Raw genomic sequence first — 23447 nt, 5'->3', positions numbered from 1 at the left:
ATCCAGGAGAGAACTTGAATCTTTCAGTGTTACTACACATTGTCATTGATTAAATAGATTGGTCTCTATTACCTTTACATAATAGTTCAGGGTTCTTGTTACAAATTTCACATTGGGGTTATGTAACACACTTGAGCCTTGGACATACCGTATAATTTTCATTGTAGTAGCTTTGGGAAATTTTATAGAATTGACAACTTATTATTCAATGAGGTATTGTGAACTATTGTAATGAAAACTAATGTAATGAAGAGCATAACCAATATGAAAACCTATGAAATAAAGCATGTATGACAGGCAAAACTATTCATTCATATATACAGGGTGGTCCAAAAGTAGATTGACAGAAAATAATATTTATTTTGATTTATACATACAATTATATTTACTAACACAAGCATAACATTGTCAAATAAATTTTATTTTGAATAATAATACAAAAGCCCTTAAATTTTATCAATGTAGGTGCTTACATTGCTTTCCATCACAATTCTTAAGTCTGCCTCTTACGCTTTGAGAAACATTTTTGCACAAGTCTCTATGGGTATTAATTTTTTAAAATGTATCCGTTATGTAATTTTTCAAATCACTGACTTTTTGTTTTTCGACTATAACCTTTGTCCTTGATTACACACCAAAAGGAAAAATACATTGGGGTCAAGTCTAGTGAACGTGCTGGCCAATCAAGTGTGCCTCTTTGGTCAATCCATTTATTAGGAAATGTTTCATCAAGATACTTGCGGACTACTCTTGAATAATGTGGAGGGCCCCATCTTGTTGGAAATAAAGGTCATTAATTAATTAAGGAATGAAAGTTGAAATCTGATTGGTTGCTAGGGGCAACTGAGACAGTTTCACTTTACACCATGTTTGATAACTTTCCACCTTCATCCCTTCATAACCCTATTACACATACTGTCCACCTACTTTTGAACCAATATATATATATATATATATATATATATATATATATATATATATAGCTTTTTGGATGCTGTTTTCTTAGAAACGTACAGTTAAGTTGCAAAACAATGAAATATTTTATTTCACAGCATCGGTATTGTGTCATTTTAATGCTTACACCAGATCTGTCCCACCATTTCCTGACACACAGTCTTTTATTGTAGAACATGCAACATGTGGATAAGGCATTATTTGGACTTTTTCATGTACAGATTTACAAGCAAGTTTCGTTTCTGGTCTAGTGTAAAAGACATTGATATCTGAACACTTTAAAGAGACTTACATGTGCGATTTTAATTTTTTCTTCACAATAGCATCTGTGTCATTTCTATAAAAATGTGAAGCCAGCATAAAAAAATAAACAGCCTTTTTTTTAATGACGTGCTTGAAGTCTATGAAAAAGCAGTTGTTAGTGCGCATATTGTATAAAAAACGATGTAATTCCAACATTGATGCACTGATGGCTGCTTTTCCATAGACTTTTCCAGAACACAGTACTGTATTTGAAAAAAAAGGCTGCTTTTTACCTTTTCTACAGCTGTTTTTGTTTTCATTTTACAGTATGTGAATTCAGTCCTTGCAGGCTACTATTCTTTTATTATCTGACTATACTTATCTTTGTAGATTATATTCATAGAAATGCTTTCATCTCTATTTTTGTGTTCCTGACTGAACAGGAGAACAAAAATGAATGCAGGTGTAAACAGAAACAGTATGAGCAGTTCTCACTACTCAAACTTGAACTATACAAACTTGAAAGTTTAATTTTCAACTGGCGATATCAGAATGTATTTATCTATGAAGCCAATGGGGTTTTAGAAGAATCATCAGATAGCTTCTGCTGGTCTGGGTTGTCCGATTGTTAATATATAGTCAGACACCACTGTAGGTAAATAGGAAAGTGGCAAATAGATCAGTTTGGAATCCCATCCTACAGCGTATCGTGTCCAGGGGTACATAGCAGTCAGAGCGTGCTCCATACAGTTGGTGACCAGAGACAGGTCTTTATTACACATTGCTGGTAGTTTGTCCAGAGAGCCTACACCTATATAAAAAATATAAAAAGAAAGATTGTTAATTCAGCCCGTTTTTTTTTTGGCATGATGGGAATTGTAGATTAGCAACAGCTGGAGGGCCGCATGTTCCCCATCCCTGTTCTATACTAATGTCCTCACTGTCAAATGCTCAGTAGGGTAATATTTCTTATTGAAAAGACCTAGTGGCGACATAGGAAAGGGGTGACAGCCCACTCAGCCAATCACTGACTGAGACAGGAGAGTGCCGCAGGCAGTGATTAGCAGAGCGGGTTGCAGTGGCTATGGCAATTTTTTAAATGTTTTTCATATTCTGTAAAGCTAATGATGTCTGTGCAGCCCTGGTTGCACAATTATCGACCCATGTAATAGGTTCGGTAAGAGAGCGCCAATCTATCAGATCAGCTTTCACTTACCCCGTGGGTTGGCCTGTCTAATGCAACCTCCTAGTAGAAAGTAACATGGTGGAAGTAGGCGCTTAAAAGGTGAAAAGATACTTGGGACAGTCTTACCTAACAATGTAATATCACTATCTAGTATTAGATGGAAAAGACCAATAGTGAAAAAACCCTTTAATTGATCAAATTAATATTACATATACATACTTACAGTACATAAAGAACATATTTTAAATACTCACACTGTTGAAAAAAGTTCTCTCCATAGCTTTTTTTGACTTCCTCTGAAGTTCTGTTCCAGCAGTCTTCTGAACATTTTCTCAACAATTCCTTACTTGTAATTTGTGTATTAAAAAAGCCAGGTTCAATTATAGATACCTTTACCCCAAATGGTTTCATTTCACGTCTGTGAAATACACATGTAACAGAAAAAGTATATTGAAAACTATTTCATATTCTCAAAACCAAGTTTCAGATACATCCCACCTCGGGACCCGCATCTATGTTCCATTTAAGGGTCCCCTGGTTCCCTCAAACCTATGAGCAGTGGCTGGAGGTGGTCGGGATCCTGACAACAGCCGAAGCCAGTGAGTTATGCAGTATGCCTAACTCCATCAACTTCCATGCCAGTTGCAAAAACAATATGACCCAGTGAACTATGTTATTTAACTCTGGGAGGTAGGTATACAGCATAACTTGTGTGCTACTCCATTTCTGCAATTCCCATTTTAGTCATTGAGCAAATGACTAAAATTATGTAACTTGCCTGCTTCAGCATCCAGATCACCTCCAGGCCATAGAGCCCTCAGTCTGAAGACAGGTGTGGGTCCTAGAGGTAGGACCTGCATCTAGGGGATACTTATGGCATTTCTGCATAACCTTCATAATATAGGTCTTTACAACTCATATTCCTTTTATTACATACTTGTGGGCAAACTCTTTATGGTGTGTTGTTTGCTCATACTTTGGTGTAGTTTACTACTGCCTTAATATTTTATCAGGATCGTTAGATCGTTCGGGCAGCCCATAGCAGATAGCAGCAGTCTGTTGCCGCCGCTCCTGTTCCATGGAGCGACGGCAGCAGATCGTTGCAATATTAGTTGTTTGCCTTTCAACATGTTAATGTCGTTCATGTCGGCTGATCATTGCCTTCTAATACATAAGACGATTATCGTCCGAATACGGCCGATAATCGTTTTGTGTAATAGGGCCTTTACAGAGAGTCTGCAGCCAGGAGAACAGAGTAAAGACAGCTGGAAGTTAATCAAGATGCCACTTTTGAATGAGAAAGCATATTAGAAAGCTTTATAGATACACAAGTACTACCTAAAATAATCATAAGAAAAAATCTTCAAGGGTCCATTCACATGTTCAGCATCTGGTTCAGGATCTGCTGCAGATTTGATGCGTGTCATGCATGCGGTTGTGGCTCGTACCACAGGCTGTGGCCGTCCCTGTTCCTCTCCTCCTAGTGCTGTGGCACACACCACGTCCCTGATGTGAAGATGCAGCCTGGCCCCTCCACAAGACTTCTCACCGATCCCCGCTACTGCTCTGTGTTCTCTTGACCAGCATGTGCATCTCCGGCCCCTAGGGCGCTCAATGAAGTTTATAGGCGCCTTTAATTGGCTGCTACTTAGCAGCACAGGTGTATAAATAACTCTTAACTTGCCTTCTCTCCCTGTTGGAGCTGTGTCTGTATTTTCTGCCCATGTTCTTGACTGTTTTCTGCCCCTGTTCCTGCCGTTTCTATGCATTGCACTATTCTCTGCTGCTGTTCCTTGCTGCGCCCTGTCTACATTGTACTTTCTGCACCTTTCCTGCCACCGCAGGCAAACCAATCTGTTGAAACAAGTGGCCCCTTAGACTTTCCCCCCTAGTGAGGCTTTTACCAGTGGATCCACATCCTCTTCCGCTGCAATGCCACGTATTTAATGCTGTGTTCCATCATTTAGTTACATTGATATCTGCAGCATAAAATCTGCAACTTCAAATGTTTAGCAAATCCTATATGTGTGAATGGGCTTAAAGTAGAAAGTAAAGCAATGTAGTTGGTTGCACTAACCTTAGATTGTCTGAAAAGGTTTCTACTCCATACTTAGAAATGCAATATCCTCCTGGACATACTGTTAGTCTTCCTGCTATACTGGATACATTGACCACTCGTCCCCGAGCTTTCCGGATCAAGGGTAACAAATGGATTGTCACATCTACAACTCCCATTATGTTTACATCTATGGTTTTAAAAAAATCCTCTTTTGTCATCCATTCAGTAGCACTACTCGGAACACTGATTCCAGCATTGTTTACTAGGCCCCAAACTCCTGTGGTTAAAAAGAAAATATGATTATAGCTATACATACTTGTATCAGACCTATGCTGTCCTTTCATAATAGGAGCTCTCTGTTCAGAAAATGTTGTTTTGATGTCACCTTTGATATAATGCCAGTTCCCTAAAAGAATTGTTGGTGCAAGAAAATATGATGTACAAAGCAGCTTTCTGGATAGCACAGGATGCATATGTAAAATCAAAGGTCTGTGCTAAATGCAGATCATAGATTTAGCAAAGGGTCAGGCCCCAAATGCATAAACCTTTTTGTTTATCATTATCTATGATTGGGTGAATGAGCCAAGAGAAGTGGCGCTCAGCATATTTCTCTCCCAGGTCTGTGTCACGTGAAGAGATGGACTGCATTATCTATGGGGCACGTCTCTTTACAGACACAGACCGGCAATAAGACTGTGTGGCGGTGTGGTCCTCTCCCGACTAATTTCTCTAATCCCTGAACACTCAGGCCCTGACCGATCAAAACTTTTGACATGTCTCTCTGACATACAAAAACTGAAAAGTGCTGCAGCAACCTGCAAGTGTCACAGGGTTTTAATGTGTGCGGAACTGCTGCAGTGTCCCAGGAGCCAAGGATAGTGACAGGTAGCTGCTATCCCGCAGCTGCCTTTCATTAACCCTCTAAACAGCGGCACAGCGATCGCAGCGTTTAACAAAGTCAGTAACAGGTTAAGCACCTGTCACTAACTGATCGGGACCACCGCAGCCATGCTTGTACCGACGGGTGGGGGTAAGCCACTTGCCTCCGTTCTGTCGGATCGTCCATCTGTGCAGGCAGGCTGTGTACACAGATCGCTGATAACACTGATCTATGTTATGCTATTGCAAGTAGCATCAGCTTCCCTGCGCCAGTGCCGTTCTATTCATGTGCAACACTTAAAGCGAATGTACCTGATGGCACTTTCGCTTTAAAGTAATGATATTATTCTACAAGTCACATCTTAAACTGAACAAGATTACTAAACTCTAACCTTTGTCGCCAACAATTGCAGATGCCCACTTGACAGCTTCCTTAACACTCTGGGTTTTGGTAACATCCAAAATGACTGTGCTCAGTCTGCTTGATGTCTCCTTCTTTAGGTTTTCAGCTCCTTTCTCTGTCAGACAAGCAGCCAAAACCCTCATTCCACGTTTGTCCAGATTCCGTGCAAGCAGGTTCCCAAATCCAGAATCACATCCAGTAATGAAGACATATTTGTCTGTGAGATTCTCCAGAATCAAACCATGTCTGTATCGTCTGTATAGGTAGAGCAAACCCACCAGAACCAGCAGAGGAATCCACATAATGGATGCAATAGTAATGTGTCACTAAAATAGAACACAGAGATTGAAACTTTTTCTGTTTTCTTACATATCTATTTCAATAGTACAAGGTGGCTTTCAGCTGATAAAGAACCTGATTAGTAGGAAGGGAATACATGAAAAGGAGAAAATATTTCTTGTATAAGGCTCTGCTCACACTATTATCATATGTTTATCAACCGTAACTGCGCTAGACCAGTTTTCACATGGATGGAATGCATGAAGTACAATATATATGAAACTAATTCCAAAATATAATAATACCCAAATAATGTAAAAATGTGCAGAATATTGTAGAACAATATGCCCAGGCTGCATAACAATTAAAAGGCCTGTTCTTACCTCTTACACACCTCGCAGCCTGTTATCTCTGCACCCAGTCTCCACTGCACTCCGCTTCCTGATGCCAAGACAATGCCGCTCAGTTAGTCACCGGCGGGGGTGGGGGGTGCACCACAGTGACAGTAAATCTGCCAGGAAGTTGCAAACTGGGTATTGTGAAAAAATGTGCAACTTTTTTCTTGTACCAGAAACCTGGCAAAAATGCTTGTTGAATCCACTCATGTGAAGTTTACGATGACCTTTTTATACAAAATCTGCAGGATTATCATCATTATATATATTGTGCTTGATTTTATACATTTTAACCCCTCAATATTAAATTATAATATGGGTGGGGGCAGTGTATATTGTACTTGATTTTATACAGTTTAACCCACTGCCATGTACAGTGTCCTGAAACATGAAAAAAGAATTTCATGGGGCATGGTGTATACTATAAGGTATTTCAGGGGACACTGTGTATTATAATGAATTTCAGGGGAGCAGGATGTTGTTTCCAGGGGATACAGTCTGTAGCAGTATTGTTTTTTGGGGCAGCAGCATATTCAGGGGGCACAATGTGAGGGGCTGTTGTTTTTAGGGGGCTCAATGTGAGGCAGTATTATATTCAGGGGGTGCAGTGTGCATAGTGGTCAATATTTCAATTTTTCAAGGGACACTTAGGCTTTGGCAACAAGGGGTGTGGCTTATTGTGGACGTAGTCTAGTGTGGGTGTGTTTTGCCGGGATGTGTTTGTCCTTTTTCAGAATTTTTCCTATATTGTCCTCATTGTATGGATCTTACAGTTAAGACCATACACATGAGTACATGATGCTGGAAAAGCTTTGTGACCTCCATTATACTGACTACAAGATGCTGGGAAAGCTGGGTGACCTCCATCATGCTGAGTACAAGATGCTGGGAAAGATGGATGACCTCCATCATACTCAGTGAAAGAGGCTGGGAGAGCTGGGTGACCTCCATTACACGGACTACAAGATGCTGGAAAGCTGGGTGAACTCCATCATATTGAGTATAATACAAGATGCTGGGAAAACTGGGTGACCTCCATTACCCTGACTACAAAATACTGGAAAAGCTGGGTGACTTCCATTATATTGAGTACAATAGAAGATGCTGTGAAAGCTGAGTTACCTCTGTCAGTAATATTAGAGTTAATATTCCACCTGCTCTACAGCCCTTTTCCTCCTAGGGCCTGTGACAGAGTCAATATCCCACTCATGGGCAGCATAGGGGGTGGGGCTTGTCATCACAAGGGCAGGGCTTGCTGGGACATATCATAAAATTCATTTGCTTGGTATAACCCTTTAGGCTGGGTTCACACACAGTATATTTCAGGCAGTATTTGGTCCTCATGTCAGGTCCTCATAGCAACCAAAACCAGGAGTGGATTGAAAACACAGAAAGGCTCTGTTAACATAATGTTGTAAATAAGTGGATGGCCATCATTTAATGGCAAATATTTGCTGTTATTTTAAAACACCGGCTTTGGTATTGAAACAATGGCAGTTATTTACCGTTATATGGTGGCCATCCACTCAATTTCACCATTGTGTGAACAGAGCCTTTCTGTGCTTTCAATCCACTTCCGGTTTTGGTTGCTATGAGGACCTGACATGAGGACCAAATACTGCCTGAAATATACTGTGTGTGAACCCAGCCTCAAAACGTACAGTCGCAGCAAAATTAGGACTGTTGACAATTATGAGTGTGTGGTAGTATGAGGAGGTTGTCAAAGATGTCTGGGTGTCAAACTTTGCAGAGATGAGATGTAGCTGGAAGAAGTCATGGTGGTTTGGACCAGATGAAGAAAAAATAAACAGAGAAGATTAACTCATTGAATGTTATAGTGTACTCTACCTGTGTCCAGTCAGTGCCATGCTATATGACCTGTTCAATTCAATATTGGTAAAATGAAAACAAGGAACAGTCAGTTCGGGTTCCATTAGTTAGACCTTCACTCATCCGGCAGAACATAACATAAATGTAGTGCTAAGCACTTTAATAAGGGAGAGGAGTCCAGGAACAACCTAAACCATGCAGAGAACACATCTAAAAAGCGCAGGGCAGTATCCTTAGTACAAGAGGAATTAGCCTGGATAGGACAAAACTACTGTAAAGAAGGTCTACGTATCTTATTTCGCAGTGCAGGTAACTGGGACACCTCCAGACATTTAGCTAAGCCCAGATAACCACAGCTGGGGCTTGAAGTACCCTGACAGGACTCGACACTATAGGGCACAAGATGGTCAGACACAGTCTAAACACAACTACTATAAGCAAATCTCTTCAAGTTGCGGTAAAGTACATTGCTACACTGGGTTGGGGCTCCTTCAACAAACTCATCTCCTCTTCTACACTCTCCAAGCACCGCTACAACTACCTCTCTGCTACGCTACTTCTCCAAGCACCTCCTTAAGCACAACTAGTTCAGTATTAAGAGTATGTGTCCAAGATTTATCTATTCTACCAAAGTGTATTTTATTGCTTAAAGACTTTACAGTAAAACTGTTCTATTTTTACAACACTGGAGCTCTGTCATACTTCATACGCACCAGCACCCATACATGCAAACCGCACAACTTGGGTTATTTTCCCCCTTTCTGTGGGTGGCAGTATAGATAATATGGGTGGGTCAATTGCCACTCAGGACTACCGGGACAAGAGCCCAAGGGACCCACACAAACCCAGAAGGTCACCAACCATTTGGGGAACACAGCCAGCCACATAAACAAAGCAGGTACCAACATCACACCTGTGTGCTGGACAAGCACTGGTGTCACAACAATACCATCTTTGGCTGAGCTGACACAACAACACCAATCTACCTAGTAACCCCGCCACCTGGGCATTTGGATTGAATACTCATTAGGGGGATTCCACATGCATCAGATTTTTTTTTAATTTGTACCAAATATGCAGCAAAAAGTTACGTGCACAGAAAGTGGAGAAATCAATAACAAATTCACAACATAATGGACATGCTATGGCTGCAAATCTACAGGTGAAATGTACATCATTTCTGACCTATGAGGCTTCAAATAAAGGGAGAAATTGATTATTTTCTCTAGGCCACAGCATGGTGGCAGTAGCTACGTCAAAATATTCATAACTTTTTTTTTTTCTGTGCTGCTCCTCCCTAAACACCCGTGACCTAGACATGCCTATAGAACCGAAGCTTCTCCACAAAGTAAAGTCTTCCATAGTCAGCTATGTTTTGCAAACTAAGCATGAAAACATTCTAGTTATCATACCCGCACTGGGTGTAAAAAAACCCAGCTCAAAGTAGAGTAAAATATAGAAAAATATATAAGTGAGAAGACAAACTTCTCTAAGAAAGGTAAGAATAGAAATGAAAACAGAACTGTCAATGATATGAGATGATAAAAACAGGAAAAGCCCTAAGAAACTTAGCAGTTATTTTTTAGTGTAATCATTTTCCTGGGAAAGCTTTTCTTCTATATTCGCCATATCTGATCAAGTAATTTTCAGTGTAGTGTCTTTCAGTCAGCACACTCTCACCTTTGTCCTTCCCTCATTCATTCGGCATGAGCCCAGCACTAAGTCTTACCTTACTACCTCACTGTCTGCAAGTAGCTTTCTGTCAGGCTGCTGTAGGAGGCAGGGGCTGGGGCCCTCTAGGAGGGAGGGATGGGAGGAGGAAACAGGAGGAGAAAGTATTTGTTCTCAGGAGAGCAGCACAGAACAAATCAGTATTTAGGTCATAATTAGGCTCTATTGCACATGGTTTTATAGTAAAGCACTTAGAGAACTAGAAGCCCTTCCCGTACCTCCATATACCTCTAATTTTATAATATTAATGTTTATATTTTTTTCTCTTTAAAAAATGTAGCATGTAGCATCATGCAATGTATTACAAAGGTATTCTCTCCTTCAAGCATGGAGGGACAATATGGCATAAGGTAGCCCCCTTTTAATGTCTGTATTAAGACTGCAGTTTCTGACCCAACTATGACACAAGCTGTTGGTTTTAATCTTCGGAGCCATGATCAAGCCAGGACTTGCGGCTGTAATAAGGTAACAATAACGGAAATAATATAAGGTAGGACCAGATAAGCAAGGTCGTCTTTTAATGATGACAATGTTCTGCATTTCTAAATGCTGCCTTATGCAATGCATATTATACCCACTGATAAGGCCAGCGATACGATTTTACCTACCTGCACCGTACCTATATGAATACACATATATATAGGCCTCTTGCTCAGAAGCTCCAGCACATTAGAGAGTCCCTGATAGGGTTAACTTATAGTTGGACCATTTCTTACCTTGGAAAACTTCTGATATGGACACTAGAAAGAATGTTTTGTCTCAAGAACTATTTCCCTCAGAGACATGTTTATCAGCGTCCAAGGCCGTTCTCAGAGGAAAGTTGCCTGTCTGTTACAGTGGGAATAATGTGAAAGTATCATTGCAGAGAATGTATTGTTCTAACCTTTTTGAATAATAATAATGAATACTAATCTAGATGCCATTGCGCATGACTGAATATCTAAATCACTAGCACCGCCTCATCTATGCCTTATTAGCATTTGTTACCACCCTATATTTTATCTGTCTATAAAATGTGATTACCATAATAAAACTTGGGCCATTTTCTCCAGGCTTATAATCATGATACATTGTCTTATCTGTGTCCATGACGTATAAGTAACGAGCTGGTAATACTGCAGGATTCCAACTCTAGATATAATTAAAAAACCATCCTTTACCTGGGTTTTTGGCTTCTCTAGAGAGAGGTCAACATATAAATTTAACCTTAACATTTGGCGCCCTTGGCAGGGACTCAGCCGCTTGCAAACTAGAACGCAGACTGACGGGATGTGGTGATTTATCCGTCATCGGACGCGCAGATATAACTGGCCAGGTAAGAAAGACTTTCCTTTCTTACGTACTATCTGCGCCTCAGGGGAACGGATCTAATCAGATTCCCGTCACACCTGTGTTCTCTATATATGTTTGTAAAGCTGAGTCTATTTGTTAGACAAAGAACTCTGTAACCCAGGATAGGACAAGGTTAAAGTGCTGCATTGCCGTCGCAAACTGTTGTGTGATTGAGATAAGCTGTTGCTGTATTTATGCTGAATTAAGGAAAGGGATTGCCGAACTTATTCACTTCTGCGTCCTTACGGGGAGGCTGTGATTAATTCTTAACCCTTGTAATACAGCATGGCATCGAGAACAGCTGCGAGGTCACAGACAGCAGGCACATAACTTTTGGAGTGAACGGGTTCCTGATAAGTGATATCTGTCTCGAGCAGCGGGAACAATACTTGTATTGATCCCATTATTTGTGCTTGTACTGTGGTAGAGAGCAGGTCAGAAGATCTGTGACTTACCCCCTTGCCCCCTAGGAGGAATTAGCAACGAGGGACAGTAGGTTGCTGTAGTGCGTCGCCATAGTGTGTCACTGTGACGGCTGGGCCTATAGCAAGGTTGCTGTAGTGCGTCGCCATAGTGTGTCACTGTGACGGCTGGGCCTATAGCGGCTGTGCTTGTTAAAACCTAAGGTTTAGGTTTCGTTCCCCAATACGCTACCTAGGGATTAGCTGAGCAAGGATGAGACAGTTATTCTCTAAAAAAAGGGATCCCCAGTCTCCACAAGAAGTTTATGTGAAGCTGATGTGAAGCTAAGGAAGATAGCGATGGGCATGTAAAGATGCAGTGCAAGATCTAGAACAGATCTTTAGGAGGCTTGATATGAAGGCAGATACATGCCTTAGCCCCACCAACCTCTGGCTCTCTTACCAACACCTGGGAAACCCCTTACACTCCTGTGCACACTTATTTTTGCCTTGTGGGTAGGTAACTAGACCTACATGTAACATGCAGGGCAAATGGGTCCTTGAAATTTCCAGGAATCTTAGGGGTTAATCGAAGTACTATCCCTAAGGGGGAATCAAGGATTAGAGTTCTAAGAGGGGAGGGTGTGGAGTAGATAGATGAGAGCCAGAGGGTCAGACAGAAGGAAAACATTTAGGATAATGGGTGGGAAGCACAGGTCCAGCTGGGTGGACATGTCATGTGCCGGTGACCAACAATATCTAGATAAGGAGAACAGTCCAGCTCATTGCTAGATACAGTACTGAGAGAGCTGAAGAGGTTAATTAATGCTGCGTAGTGAAGCAGCATACAAAGTACATAATGTGTGTTATTTGTTATGTTTTGTACAAGGCCATCAACCAGCTCTGAGGGCTGCAGATCACATGCAAGCAGCATTAGGAAAAAAAAAAAAAAGAATCAGAGCTGTTAGTGTAATGTAATGTACGCTCCTACATTATACTGTATTTCAGCCAGTCTTACTAAGCTGGTGTTCCCCTTTAGAAGTATGTTACGTGTTAAAAAAATGTTGATCATTTTCTGTTGTCCCGACCGTGGAACATTTGCTTATTTGTGTACACCACTTTTCTGTAATCAGCCCTCAAAGATGGCGACTGAAAGCCAACCACTCCCCATATCATCCACGTCTCCATTATAATTGTGACGTCTCAAAACCATGCCCTAAGCCAACACCCTTATATCCGGTTATCTAGTCCGGTGGCCATTTTAACTCCTGGCATTTCTGTCCTCCGCCCATACTGCTTAGTGTCACTGAGGGGGCGGGCACAGGACTCTCCGATAGAGTCTAACAACTGTTTTGCACATTTATTAATGAATATTATTACCTGATGGTGAAGAAAGTTAGACAAAGGTTTGTTGGAGGGAAAAGCAATGAGACTGTTTGAAGGAGCTGGGTCTAGTAGACCTGTTAGTGTATAAGATTGTTATACGGAAGTGTCAGTAGGAGTCAGAGAGAAAAAGTACGTTTTATTAGGAATGTCAAGAGAAAAGTGATAATTGGTAAAGATCAAACGCAGAATTTTGTGCACTTATTAAGAACCCAATGGTATAAGGAGCCTGTAGTAACTTATTACTGTAACTTACACATTTATTTAAAAAGTATATATATGTATCCCAATATATATTGTAAGCAGATTTTCTTTAAGTGTGTGTCCCCAACGTATGATATTTCAAAGAAGAAGTAGTTTACTACAGTAAAATATATATATTTCTATGTAACTTTATTTAACAAGTGTTTATATATATATATGTGTACATATGTGTACACATCTATCCTAATAAGTTCTACGCAAATTTTTTTTTTTTTCCTACTAAGTTATAAGTATGTGTGCCACTGTCCAAGGTTTCAGTCTGGTGCATAAGAGCACAGCGCTGATATCTTCTGTAACTTCAAGGATGTTAGAAAAAAAATAAAATAAAAACTTCCAAGAAGTTTTAACTCTTGTATCTATGATTTTACTGCTCACTGCTCAAGGTTAGAAGTGAAGCTCAGAGCGTTCTGCTTACTGATAAGAGCAGCGTATTGAAGGAATATTCATTTCAGTGGATTTATTTAATTTTTTTTTATCAAAAGAAGGTTAATATGGGACGAGTGTACAATGTTTAATTATTTTTTTAATGTTTTTATTTTTAGGGTTAACAGTTTTGTGATGATTATAGCAAACTTAGCTCATGAATATATATGTACTTTTATCCCTAGTAAAAACCAAACCCATGTCCATGGCTCCAGTCTGCACGCCTTATGCCCCCCCAATATATATATATCTTGTGCTAAGTGCATTGAATCCAGCATCTCTGTTGCCTATTGATGTAGATTCAAATGGGGGAGGGGATAGAGGTGAATGGAAATGGGAGCAGCCCATTTTGATGGAGTAGCCAATTTTGATGTTTTAAATTTTTTTAAACACCGTACAAATTTTTTATTTTTGAATAAGGATGTTTTTGTTACTTATTGTGTTTGATATTTTAAATTGTGAAAGATGAAAATGTAATTGAAAGCCCAAATATTAATGAAAGTTTAAAAGTTTTCATTGTAGATTATCTCAGACTTTTCAAAGATGGATGACACAAGACGCAAGGATATATGGTGACCGCCATGCAGAGTGACGTTCCACTGCAGAAACCGCTCCTGCTATAAGCTGGAGGTGAGGACAATCACTGAGACATGTAGGATGGTTGAAGGTAACTGTGCAGATGTCTATATGAAGCCCACCATTATGGGTTAATTGGCAAATTAGAGATTTGTTTGGTCCCTGGGCTTACCAAAAAGCTGCCATAGAGCGGCTGACGCAACGTTCACGCTGACAAACCCTGATGCCAAAAAGGGTGATGGATGATGGATAAAGCTGGTGATGCGGTGGTTTCTGTGCTCTTCCCAAGGTAACAGTGTACAAAGCGTACAAGGGAATGGGGAGATGTTTCCAGTCTCTTCCTGAGGTAACCGTACATAGTGTACAGGTGGAGGAGGAGATGTGGATCTGTTTGTTTTTAAGTCTTTTCCAGAGACAATCAGCAACAAGCTGTGAGACCAGCGGATGGAGAAGAGGTACTGGGTAAAGATGGCAGTCAGACAGTAAGTAACTGTGTTTGCCGCCTGCCTTGTATCCCACTGTAAGTTATCTGACAAAACCAGCAGAAGGAAGCCATGTGTAATGTGGTGTAGTATCCTCACATTGGGCGGCCCAGGGGACAACAAATATAGCAGAGAGGGTTGTGTACGGCTGTATTATCTACACCTGTCATAACCTACTGTAAGTAACACCGTAAAGTGCCTGTCTGCATAGTCTGTCATCTTCCTGCCTGTTTCAGGGAATGTAAGTGGACGTCATCCACCTGCCACAGGTGGCCTATACAGGTATGTCCTTGTCTGTATTGGTGTCTTCTTTACAGGTCAGCCAAAACTATGGGAGACGACAAAGCCAATGTCTGAGGTGATATTAGTGGCCTTAAAAGAAGCGATATAACTGAGGCCAAGAATCCAAGTGTCTGTAAAGAGGCCTGTCAGTCAAAAGATGGGTTTAAGGATAAAGGATCCATACCAATGCTACTATTACAAAAAGGATCATATGATATATATTATTCTCATAAAAAGGCTTTGAAACCTTAGGTGATGTATCGTTTACACTTTGCTGTTATTTCTATGGTGGTTATCTTATGTGTAATATATGATGATCTCAGTCAGACAAGAGACAATTCAAATATTATATCGGTAATAAGCGCCCAGTCACTTCATATTATTGGTGTATGTATAATACTATATGATTATGTACAGGAAGAGATGTGACCATGCGACCAGTCATTAGTCCTGTGTGATCTAATCATAAAGACGTTTTCTAGGTACAAAATGAAGTAAAAAGACTAAAAAGAAGTGGAAATTTTTAGAATCCGGTACTGAAGATTGTGAATTCACTAATTGGTTATTATAAGTGAATCTAGAGGTTACATAGTAGGTCACATTGTGGAGATTTTATTGCATTCACCTGTTATGCTGTTTTTGGTTTATGTGTCAATCAACTTTTTATTTTTGCTTTTGCCATGAGATAAGATTTGTTCACATCTAAACTTTTTATTTTCAGAAACTTTTTAAAGTTAGTTTTTGTGACTTTCCAATACCCACATGATACCAAAGTGGTAGAGTCCTTGTGATAGAGTCACATCTGTTATATACAGTGAAGAACTTATCGTCTGATCACTCAGTGTCACAGGGAGACGTAGGAGTGACAGGAGACTAGTTAGGTTCGGGACGGAGGATTGTCTTACCTTTAAAGCAGTCCTACGGTAAAGGGACCTAGAGAAGGGGGCTACATCTGTAGTCAAGATTAGGGACAAATCTTAGGGACAGGAGTGATGAGACAATAAGGTTTGGTTATTTTGATAAAATCCGGAGAGGTATTTGTCATATACATATATTAGTTTGGGTATTGATAATAAGCTTTTATTTGTTTTGTTGTAACTAAGCTGTATATTGATGTATACTATACAGACTCGCCCATTGTTTAGTATTTTCTTTCGGTTATTGCAGATCTTCCTACCTCATCTGCTGTAAGTTTGTTCCGCCATCTATAACTTTCAATAAAACGTATGGTACTATTTTTGTCTATCCTATGGTGATGCCCATAAACTAATGGGAGTCCTTCAGGGTCTCTTCCAAGTGGTCTTATGCATAATACTGATCTGTTTTTCAGTAAAAGTGTTCATGTGTATTTTCTCTCGTATAAAACCTCGACAAACAGGAAGAAGCTTCACCCTCATATAAGAGACTAACGTTACTATGCTTTCTTTCTCTTATCGGTTCTCTTGAATCTGTGCCGCCTGGACATTTCTGGAGGTTGGATGCTGTACTAGTACTTGGAGGATGTTTTCACCTGTGGTCCCTTGATCAACCTGCGACTGAGGGTAGAGTCCTTAAAACCTCCGGCTACGACCCAACCACCAGTGATGAACCATATCCATGCTCCACGGATGTCAAATGGGGGAATGATAAGGCCAGCGATACGATTTTACCTACCTGCACCGTACCTATATGAATACACATATATATAGGCCTCTTGCTCAGAAGCTCCAGCACATTAGAGAGTCCCTGATAGGGTTAACTTATAGTTGGACCATTTCTTACCTTGGAAAACTTCTGATATGGACACTAGAAAGAATGTTTTGTCTCAAGAACTATTTCCCTCAGAGACATGTTTATCAGCGTCCAAGGCCGTTCTCAGAGGAAAGTTGCCTGTCTGTTACAGTGGGAATAATGTGAAAGTATCATTGCAGAGAATGTATTGTTCTAACCTTTTTGAATAATAATAATGAATACTAATATAGATGCCATTGCGCATGACTGAATATCTAAATCACTAGCACCGCCTCATCTATGCCTTATTAGCATTTGTTACCACCCTATATTTTATCTGTCTATAAAATGTGATTACCATAATAAAACTTGGGCCATTTTCTCCAGGCTTATAATCATGATACATTGTCTTATCTGTGTCCATGACGTATAAGTAACGAGCTGGTAATACTGCAGGATTCCAACTCTAGATATAATTAAAAAACCATCCTTTACCTGGGTTTTTGGCTTCTCTCCATAGAGAGAGGTCAACATATAAATTTAACCTTAACACCACCCATGAGCAAACCTCTAGCACGCTCTAGTTCAGACTCTCGCCATTTGATTACTGGTAGATAAAGAAGTTGGATGCAGCCCTAAGGCTGCCTGGAAAACATTGATACAGTAATATTCTATATGCATGTCTTCCAGGACTCCTTAAGGCTGCATCTAACTTCTTCAGCCACTGGTAATCAAATTCAGAAACCAGCTTTGGCACAGCCCTAATAATAGAATGTATGATAGTGACAGAGACCATTATATACTAGCATACAAGAGCATGCTAATGCATTATAAATGTGAAATATACATGCATGATAATAGTCCCTTAAAGGGAAACTATCAGCAGTTTAGACAAATCTTACCTGCTGACAGCTCCCTATTGTGCTAGGTGCACTGAAGAGGAAGGCAAGTTTCTTACCTTCATCCTCAGCGCTGTTTCTGTGTACTTTGCAGTTAAATCCGGCATGAATTAAGTCCGTTCGGAGCACTCAAGTCTGTCTATTGCCCCCTGAGCACCGATCCACCCCGGCTAGGCCACCCTTTCCAATCATTATCAGTGGAGTGGGCTGGCTGGAGGTGGGCCAGATTTGTGATCTGGGAGCGGTAGACCCACCCCAGTGCTCCAAATAACAATGGCGAGTGTGTAAAAGGCAGCCCCCTTATCCCCCCAGTGCATACATTACCAGGCCCGCATCCAGCTTGCTTCGTGAGCTTCCGGTGTCTGGACGTCCCGCTCAGCCAATCAGTGGCTGCGGCAGGGCAGCACACTGATTGGCTGAGTGGGACATCCAGATGCCAGGAGCCCCTAAAGCAAGCCAGAGTGCGGACCTGATAATGCATGCACTGGGGGCTGCCTTTTACACATTCGCAGTGGAATTGTCATCCCGCTGCAGGTGCAGTATGTAATCCTATTGAAGGTGACAGGAGGGGAATTGCAGCGGATATTGCATTGTGAAATCCGCTGCGATTCCATTACATGTGAACCTAACCTTAATGGCATTAAAAGTGATGAAATATAAAAAAAAAGTTAAAAAAGATAAAATATAAAAAAAAGTTGTTTTCTTGTATATATATTGCTGTACATGAAAAACCTACACTTGTGATATATCCTCATAACTATAATAACACAGAGAATTGAAAGATTATTCTCATTACTTGTCAAGTGTAATATTTTCCCAAACACATTCATTTAGAAAACTTGCCTCCATTTAATGATACCCTGCTCTTTTCCTCCCATTGTTGACAGCTTGTTGTCTAGGTTACAGACCATCACTCTGCTCTACAAAAAGTGGTTCGGCTGGTGTATATATAGATATAATATTATATACATATTTATATATATTTTATACAGTATATTTACACTGTATCTCTATATATCTATATTATAGTTATATATACACCAAACAGACCACTGTTTTTAGAATGGTGGTTTGTAACCTATACAATGATCTGTCAACAAAGGGAAGAAAAAAAGCAGACATATTGGGAGAAGCAGGCAAGTTTGCTAAATTATATATACATTAAAAATCCTAAGGAACTTGTTGAGCAGCACATAAAAGCTAGACAGGTCCAAACCCTACTGTACAAGTTCGGTGCACATGGCCTCGCCAAAAAGAGGATTTTCAGCAGAAGAAATTATATTTCAGAGCAAGTTAGGATGCAACTCCTTACCTTACAAGCTTCCCTCTTCACCTGAAGCCTAGAGAGTCAAAGATTTTAACAGCCGTCCCTATTACAAAGTTGGTTAAATGATTACTAGCTACGTCCTTGAAATAACATACTGTTGGCACTTCTCCAAGTATTGCAGTGTAATGATATAACCAGGATAACTCACTTTATTTTTAAGTCCTTTCTAAAAGTCTACATATAAAACCTGCTCAGCCATTTCCTCTTCATTTTAATCCTAAATTACTTGTTATTGCAAATTGGTTGTAGTATTAGGCTATGTTCACACCTTTACACAGAGGTTTATCTGACAGATTATTGAAGCCAAAGCCAGGAACAGACTATAAACAGAGAACAGGTCATAAAGAAAAGACTGAGATTTCTCCTCTTTTCAAATCTATTCCTGGCTTTGGTTTAAAAAATCTGTTAGATAAATCTCTTGGTGTAAAATACAGACCCAGACAAAAAGGAGTTGCTGCACCTTACACCCATGGCTTGCATGTTTCTCAGCTATATTTAAAAAAAACAATGCCAGGATGTTGGTATATAATTTGATCAAAGAATATTGCCCCATGTATCGCATGCAGGTCTTCTGGCCCACATAATTCCATACATTAAAACAACACTGCGTCGGTCAGCGACCGCCAGCCCCGTTGGGGGGGGCCCATGGGGTTTGGTCCTGTGACAGTGGGGTTGCAAGGCTATGCTTTGCCCCCCCCCCTCCCCTGTTGGCCCTTTTTTGCGGGGTTGGCGGTCGCTGACCGGCACAGTGTTGTTTTAGTGTAGGGACTCAGAAGACCTGCATGCGGTACATGAGGCAATATGGTTTGATCAAATTATGTACCGACATTCTGGCGTTGGCTTTTAAATGTAGCCCAGAGGCATTATTGCAGCCACTCCTCTTTTTCTCTAGGTTGTATCTCTCTGTGTAATGGCAGCCTAAAGGTACGTTTACACAAACAGATTTTTGAAGCCAAAACCAGGAACAGACTATAAACAGGGAGCAGGTCATAAAGGAAACACTGAGATTTCTCCTCTTTCCTAATCCATTCCTGGCTTTGGCTTTTGTCAGATAAATTTGTCTGTGTAAACGCACCATTAGTATTTAATTCAGGTTTAATTTGTCAGGAACCGGACAGCAGGACAAGACAAACAGTGAGCCCTAAGCTCAGCCCCGCCCACTGTCCTCTACCTATTTGCCACAATCCGCCCTAAAATGGCGGCGAGCAACTGGGCGTCAGTCCCTGCACTGGCTAGGTGGGACACAAGGACAAGACAGACAGACAAAACACAATAAAGAATGGTCGACAGTCTGGGTCACAACAATCGGGCAGCAAAAGTACAAAATCACAATCCAAAGGCAAGGTCAAAAAACAGGCAGTATGGTCAGGGGCAGGCAGCAAGCAGGAAAGGTCAGAAATACAAAGCAGAGTCAGAATAAACAGAGCAATAATAGCAAACACAGAACCAGGCAGAGACAAGCTCAATATCCGGCAAAGATATCCCAGACTGAGGTAGTTATATAGGAGGCCAGGGTTCTGATCCAGAACATAATTGGACCATCCCCCTGAACTCCAAGCACAGACAGCTGAGAACAAAACAGATCCACTGGCAGGAAGACCTGTCAGTCACAGCAGAACCCAAACACAGATTAACCCTGACATGGCCAGACAGAACTCAGCAGGTAAAGTCAGGTGTGTCTCTCAAGGTGAGCAAATAACCAGTCTTCACACACTACAAAACAAAACATAGAAACAGGATACAAGAAAATCAGTGCCTTCTCGGCCGAACAGCACGAGCCGAGGGGCGCATAATGCTCTGCAGAGATACCATCCTGACAGTACCCCCCCTTTTACGAGGGGCCTCAGGACCCTCACAGGACTCAACTTCACTTAGAAGATTGCCATCTGACTCCCATTCATCAGAAGAAGAGTCCATGGCATGGAGAACAGGCTTACTGACAGGACAAGCAGAAGAACATGATAAATTGGCATCAGATACAGGCAAATCAGTTACAGTAGAACTAGCAATGTTTATTTCGCCGGAGGGTACCTGTGCGCCCAAGTGACCTTCCTGGGAGTCACCTGGACGCTGATGATCTGAGTGCAGGTTTTCTTGCCGCTTGGGACGCTTGTGGCAGAAACTGATGAAGTGGCTACTATCACCACAGTAATAACACAGACCGTTGTGTCTACGATGTTCTCGCCTGGTCCTGGCGTCCAATTGTCCCAGCTGCATGGGCTCGTCCTCATGTATATCAGGGATAACAACAGAGTGTTTGACAGAGCAGGGGACAGAGGTCTTAGAAGGGTCAGAGCCTACTTTCTCCCTATGTCTGTCACGGAGCCTGCGGTCTATACGAATAGCTAAATTCATGGCCTGCTTTAGGGTGGAAGGATCTGGGTGTCCTGTCCAGGCATCCTTAATGCCATCAGACAACCCCTGCTTAAATTTGCATCTAAGCGCAGGATCGTTCCATCCGGATGGAACGCACCACTGGCGGAACTCGGCACAATACTCCTCCACTGGTCGCTTGCCCTGTCTCAAAACTGTCAACTGCCTCTCAGCTGCTGCTGCCCTGTCAGGGTCATCATACAGTAATTCCAATGCGGAGAAAAACTGATCCACAGAAGACAATTCAGTGGCATCTGGAGGCAAAGAAAAGGCCCACTCCTGCGGAGGTCCTTGTAAGAGTGACATAACTATGCCCACTCTCTGGCTCTCATCCCCAGAGGACCGGGGACAAAGTCTGAAAAACAACTTACATCCCTCTCTGAAGATTCGAAAGGCCCTTCTCTCGCCCTTGAACCTATCAGGAAGCTGCACTGGAGGTTCTGGGGGAACAGCAGCAGATAGCATGGCATTTTGGCCCAGGAAAGACTCTACCTGCTGCACCCGTTGCGTAAGGTCCAGAACAAGCTGGTTGAGACTTTGCATTTGCTCAACCAGAGCTTTCATGGGGTCCATAGCAAGGTGGAGAGAGAAGAGAAAGAAAAAAAAAAGTAAGGCCGGATATTCTGTCAGGAACCGGACAGCAGGACAAGACAAACAGTGAGCCCTAAGCTCAGCCCCGCCCACTGTCCTCTACCTATTTGCCACAATCCGCCCTAAAATGGCGGCGAGCAACTGGGCGTCAGTCCCTGCACTGGCTAGGTGGGACACAAGGACAAGACAGACAGACAAAACACAATAAAGAATGGTCGACAGTCTGGGTCACAACAATCGGGCAGCAAAAGTACAAAATCACAATCCAAAGGCAAGGTCAAAAAACAGGCAGTATGGTCAGGGGCAGGCAGCAAGCAGGAAAGGTCAGAAATACAAAGCAGAGTCAGAATAAACAGAGCAATAATAGCAAACACAGAACCAGGCAGAGACAAGCTCAATATCCGGCAAAGATATCCCAGACTGAGGTAGTTATATAGGAGGCCAGGGTTCTGATCCAGAACATAATTGGACCATCCCCCTGAACTCCAAGCACAGACAGCTGAGAACAAAACAGATCCACTGGCAGGAAGACCTGTCAGTCACAGCAGAACCCAAACACAGATTAACCCTGACATGGCCAGACAGAACTCAGCAGGTAAAGTCAGGTGTGTCTCTCAAGGTGAGCAAATAACCAGTCTTCACACACTACAAAACAAAACATAGAAACAGGATACAAGAAAATCAGTGCCTTCTCGGCCGAACAGCACGAGCCGAGGGGCGCATAATGCTCTGCAGAGATACCATCCTGACATAATTAGTGTTAATTAGTGCTATTTTCCATGAATTTTGGGCAAATAGCGATATTTTTGCTGTTTTTCAAAGGAATTGTGGCAAAAATATTAATATTTTATCGCATTTTATGCACAATTTGTTGCAAGATAGCAATAGAAAACACTAATTAAACGCGCATTAAATGCTATGTGTGAACATAGCCTTAGGGCCCTATTACACGGCCCAGCCATCTACTTGCGTAATAGGTAATGCACAGCTGACAGCTGAGGGCTGATTGAACAGCACGAGTTGTGCTGTCTAATGCTGCGTTTACACGAAGCGATAATTCACCCGATCGCACGATTAACGATTTCGAAGTAACAATTTTTTTTATAATGATCAGCGTTTAGACGGAGCGATATATTGCATGGAAAAATTGGTTTGCTATTGTTTTGCGATCGCTTAAGCCTATTTCGCACATCGTTCGGGATATGCAAAAGAAGAGCCTGTGGAGCCTCATTGAAGAGTCTCAAAACACAGGACTAGCCAGATATCCCTCCGGGAAGGACCCAGCCAAGGGGCAGCTCCTGTTGGTGGTTTCCTAACAGGAGCTGCCCCTTGGCTGGGTCCTTCCCAGAGGGATATATGGCTAGTCCTGTGTTTTGAGACTCTTCAATGAGGCTCCACGGGCTCTTATTTTGCATATTCATGTTTCCCAGTGGGCAATGCACCTA

The 23447-nt window shown here is 41.5% G+C and overlaps 1 protein-coding gene across 3 annotated transcripts; it reads right to left on the bottom strand.

Annotated features, from left to right (window-relative positions):
* Positions 1-336: 336 nt before the first annotated feature.
* Positions 337-19093, bottom strand: LOC138792703 (retinol dehydrogenase 16-like). Of its 3 annotated transcripts, none has more exons than XM_069970423.1 (5): positions 19024-19093; positions 5714-6050; positions 4461-4719; positions 2638-2801; positions 337-2008 (listed from the first exon to the last, which is right to left on the bottom strand). In XM_069970423.1, exons 2-5 carry the CDS (start codon positions 6024-6026, stop codon positions 1791-1793), a joined length of 954 nt encoding a protein of 317 aa, XP_069826524.1. In that variant the 5' UTR covers positions 6027-6050; positions 19024-19093; the 3' UTR covers positions 337-1790. The 3 variants fall into 3 exon arrangements, with proteins under 3 accessions (XP_069826524.1, XP_069826525.1, XP_069826526.1); XM_069970424.1 differs by lacking the exon at positions 19024-19093 and adding an exon at positions 9958-10033; XM_069970425.1 differs by lacking the exon at positions 19024-19093 and adding an exon at positions 6387-6456.
* Positions 19094-23447: the final 4354 nt, after the last annotated feature.

The sequence above is a fragment of the Dendropsophus ebraccatus genome, chromosome 5 (assembly GCF_027789765.1).
Source record: "Dendropsophus ebraccatus isolate aDenEbr1 chromosome 5, aDenEbr1.pat, whole genome shotgun sequence".
In the NCBI taxonomy this organism is placed as follows: domain Eukaryota; kingdom Metazoa; phylum Chordata; class Amphibia; order Anura; family Hylidae; genus Dendropsophus; species Dendropsophus ebraccatus.
The sequence above is the reverse complement of the archived record's forward strand: the minus strand, read 5'-3'. Positions and strand labels throughout refer to the sequence as shown.